The sequence below is a fragment of the Engraulis encrasicolus genome, unplaced genomic scaffold (genome assembly GCF_034702125.1).
Source record: "Engraulis encrasicolus isolate BLACKSEA-1 unplaced genomic scaffold, IST_EnEncr_1.0 scaffold_25_np1212, whole genome shotgun sequence".
Lineage (NCBI taxonomy): Eukaryota > Metazoa > Chordata > Actinopteri > Clupeiformes > Engraulidae > Engraulis > Engraulis encrasicolus.
In genome coordinates, this window is record NW_026945544.1 from 1,834,765 (window position 1) to 1,839,764 (window position 5,000).

General features: G+C 44.5%; 1 protein-coding gene across 3 annotated transcripts in view; it reads left to right on the forward strand.

Annotated features, from left to right (window-relative positions):
• abch1 (ATP-binding cassette, sub-family H, member 1) overlaps nucleotides 1-5,000 on the forward strand; it is a 49,892-nt gene that overhangs the window by 41,280 nt on the left and 3,612 nt on the right. For all 3 annotated transcript variants that reach the window (XM_063192858.1, XM_063192860.1, XM_063192859.1), the window contains exon 19: nucleotides 2,889-2,993. In XM_063192858.1, coding sequence (XP_063048928.1) covers nucleotides 2,889-2,993 — 105 coding nt within the window. The remainder of the gene's footprint in view (nucleotides 1-2,888; nucleotides 2,994-5,000) is intronic.

Consider the following 5,000-nt stretch of genomic DNA (forward strand, 5'->3'; position numbering starts at 1 on the left):
GGCCGTAGAACACAGAAAATGTGGTAAAGGTAATGTAATTTGTTTGTACTTAATCTTTGTTTGGTATGTGATGGTTCTGTGTTAGTTTCCAATGAACAGAAGTTTACTGTTAAGAAACATTTTAATCTACGCGAATCACATCACCAACCGACTTCCTGGTCCCCGGTTTGCGCAACTCTTATTAGACGGCTCTGGTTGGTCCCACTTCTGCTCCTCCTCCCCACTTGTCCCCCCCACACCTCACATGATGTGCTATGTATGTAGATCAAACTGGTCTGAGCTCATCGTCTCATGCAAATCTGTGGTCATCTTTGAATGCACTGTGTATAGCACTACTCACATCGCAACTGCACTGAACCAACAAGTTCTCGCTGACGTGCTTTGAATTGTCGATCGCTACACATCCTGGTCTGAAACACACCTATTAGCATTCAGTGGTACCAAAAGCATTTTGGGTAATGTAGTCCACCAAGCCATTGCACCAGTCCTGGCTGTGAAATCACCCAGGAAATGAGAGGGTATTTGGGCAAGGGGAGGGAGGGGGGCAGGGTATCTAATGTCATGTAATCCAGCTAGAGGACTCTGCTTGGGCCTAGAAACTGATGAGCTGATAAAAGAACCGACGGAAAATGGCTTGGACCTCAAGAGACTAAACTGAAAAAAGAGTGACCGTCGGAGGGCTGTGTGTGTGTGTGTGTTTTTTATGTGTGTGCTTAAGTGTGTGTGTGTGTGTGTGTGTGTGTGTGTGTGTTTGTTTGTTTGTTTGTTTGTTTGTGTGTGTGTGTGTGTGTGTGTGTGTGTGTGTGTGTGTGTGTGTGTGTGTGTGTGTGTGTGTGTGTGTGTGTGTGTGTTTGCGTGTGTGTGTTTTTTGTGTGTGTGTTTAAGTGTGTGTGTGTTTAAGTGTGTGTGTGTGTTTGTTTAAGTGTGTGTGTGTGTGTGTGTGTGTGTGTGTGTGTGTGTGTGTGTGTGTGTGTGTGTGTGTGTGTGTGTCTGTTTAAGTGTGTGTGTGTGTGTGTGTGTGTGTGTGTCTGTTTAAGTGTGTGTGTGTGTGTGTGTGTGTGTGTGTGTGTGTGTGTGTGTGTGTGTGTGTGTGTGTGTGTGTGTGTGTGTGAGTGTGTGTGTTTGCTTGGGGAATAGAGGGGTGGTCTTAAGGGGCGGATCGTTGTAGCCGGATGGACGGAACTGAACAGGAAACAGGAAGCCGTCAGCCCTTTAACGAGATCACGACCCCACTCAGACCTGATTAACCTGGAGATGTGGAGTGGCCCACTCAACACCCACGCACACACACACACACACACACACACACACACACACACACACACACACACACACACACACACACACACACACACACACACACACACACACACACACACACACACACACACACTAAAAGGCCCACAAACACACATGGGGTATAATGGAAATGACCATTAGCACAAACACACATGCGCAGTGCATACACACTTCCCCTGTTTTAACGTAATTGATTTACATCAACCTTTACTTCCTCCTGCATGCATACATACAGTACAAACACATGTATATTATGTGTACATGGTACACACACATGTACGCTTTGACACTAGTATACACCCAAACCATCACAGAAGGATCACCGGAGCAGCAAAGAAATGGATGTTTGAAATTAATTTATAATGGTGCAAGACTTAGAAGGTGCTTACAGTTTTTTTCAGTTGCTAACAAGCGCTTACCCATACTTTGGATACTTTTTCTAAACTCTCAACACAGACTATCACCTAATAAGCACAATTGGCCAAACAGTTCATTTTCTTCTCAAAAGCACACACTGTTAAATATACACAAAGAAATGCATTCATTGACTGCTAATTGTGTGAAAAAGGCATGTAATGTGTCAACTGTATGGCAATGGAAAGCCCTTGGTGTGCTAACTGTATTAAGAGTTTTGCAAATGTCGCTGAGGTTTGGACAAAAGCTTGTTAGCAATTTAAAAAGACTGTAGTCGAAACGTTGGTATTATACCTTCATGCCCGAATTTCAAACATCCATGTCTGAGTTGCTCTAAGGTGATCTTCTTCATTGGTTGAACTTCCCATTGGTACTCTTGACTGCGAGGAACAGGAGTGCGGAGGAAATACTGTTTTTTTTTTCTAAGTCACAGAAGAACCTTTGTGAAGTGTACGCTGTCCCCGTTTCTCTATGTCGATTTCTCTTTCATGCAACACGTGCACACACACACACACACACACATTGAATTGATTGATTGAAGGAGCATGTGTAGCAGGGCTTGACACTGGCACCTGCCAACCGGCCAAATGCTGGTAAAACTTGGCTGTGGCTGGTAACAATTTCAGTGTGACTAGCCAATTTGGCAGGTAGCTTATTCTATGGTATGACATATCAGAATAGTGTATATTCTGCACTGTGTATCAATTGTCTGTAATTAAGTTAAAGAAATTTAGAAACCCATGCACTCATCTTTTGCTTTAAGCACCTCATCTTCTGAGGTCATGATTTAAAAAAGATCAAATTTGTGGCTAGTAGAAAAGCTGGATGGCTAGTGACTCGGGAAAACCACTAGCCACAGTAGCCGGCAAGCAAAAAAGTTAATGTCAAGCCCTGATGTGTAGGTGTAGTGTGATCTGTCCAGTGAGGCGTATCCTGCCCTATACCCATACCCAGACACAAACACAGACACAAACACACTCAGAGTGCCACTGAATATCTTAATGTTTCTCGGGATGTGTGTGCCACACACACTAATGTACACACACACACACACACACACACACACACACACACACACACACACACACACACACACACACACACACACACACACACACACACACACACACACACACACACACACATACTAATGTTTCTCTGGTTGTGTGTGTCAGGTGTGATCTGGCCAGTGGAATGTATCCCGTATCCGTTGCGCTACGTGAGCCTGGCCCTGCCCCAGACCTATGCATCAGAGGCCCTACGATGCATCATGTACCGAGGTGAGAACACACACACACACACACACACACACACACACACACACACACACACACACACACACACACACACACACACACACACACACACACACACACACACACACACACACACACACACACACACACACACACACACAGTGTATTAGCATAATGTACACACAAACACTGTTGTATACATGTGTGTATATAATAAACAGCAAACTGTACATCCACTGACTCGCACACTTACACACAAATGCATTTACACTCAAGCAGGTGCAGCTGCACACACATGCACAAACACACATGCTTTTTGCGCGAACAGAAGTACACATGCATGCAGACATGTACACACACAGTGCAAAAATACTCAAAGTACAAATTCAAAAAGCACATGGGTCTTTCATTACATTGGGGAAAACACATATACTGTACCTACACACACGGCACACACATGATCACAAACACCTGTGGATAGCCGCACATGCTATACATAAACACATACCTGGGCATATGGACCCACATGCCTGTACATGTGCACACATGCGAATACCTACATACACGTGCCGATGCTGTTGTTCGGTACGCAGTCAAAAACACAGCTCCAAAAAGCACAGACAAACACATGCTTTGGTGAAAGTGCATGTGTTTATCACATGCCACAGATTTGCGTTTGTTTGGGCATGTTCAAGCATACTGCGCTTATTGACTGTCTCCGTCTGCAGGAGAACACACAGCAGAGCACACCAGCACAGCCTCGCAAACACTGGCTCGGTTTCATGTAGTGAAATAACATACCTGAGTAAACACACACGCACGCACACACACACACAGACACACACACACACACACACACACACACACACACACACACACACACACACACACACACACACACACACACACACACACACACACACACACACACACACACACACACATCCACACAGACACACACACACACACACACACACACACACACACACACACACACACACACACACACACACACACACACACGGGCACACGCACATTCACACACACCCTCACACACCCACAGAGACAGACAGACAGACACACACACACACACACACACACACACACACACACACACACACACACACACACACACACACACACACACACACACACACACACACACACATACAGGCAAACCGACATAGACACGTGCATGCATAAATACATGCACTCAAATACAAACATGCATCCTCATGTATGCAAACACAAACGTACACATTCACATATAAATACACACATACACATACACATACACATACACACACAGGGCCGGTTCTTGTCAATCTGGTGCCCTTGGCAAACACGCACATTTACAGTAGAAATTGACATCTGTAAACACAGTGTTGCACATCTGATTGAGCACAGCTTATCTAATACCTATATACAGTATACAGAATGCCCATGAATAATCACTGGCAGTGTCAATGTAGAGTTTAATGATTTATTTCCTATGACATTCTAATTCTGTGGGGCTTTTGGGTGCCCGCAACAAATTTTGTACCCTAGGCGACTTCCTTGTGCGTCTTTGCCTAGCGCCAGCCCTGCACACACAAATAACGCAGACATACTGTCAGCACATGCACAAATGTAAACACACTCACACCGCACTCACACTCACACGTGTGCACACACACTCTGAAAGGTACACCCAAACCCTCTAGCTAGGGATGGGATATCGTTATTGGTGTATCGGTATCGGGTTCAGATATCAACATAGTTCAGAGATCGGAATTTTCCCAAAGTATCGTAATTTTCTTGATACTGAAATTGAGCGAGGTGTAATGTTAATTTGAAATCATATCACTTGCATATTAGTTTGCAGGATGGGATTGTTCCTTTTTTACTTGCTACTTTTTACTTATTAATTGTTTTCCTGTTCTTCCGACTCCCTTTTCTGACCAAGTAGTCTACTTGGGCCTCCCTCAAGTTGAAACCCATGCATATATGTGGTTTTGGTATTGGATCGGAGTAGTATCGGTATCGGCTAGA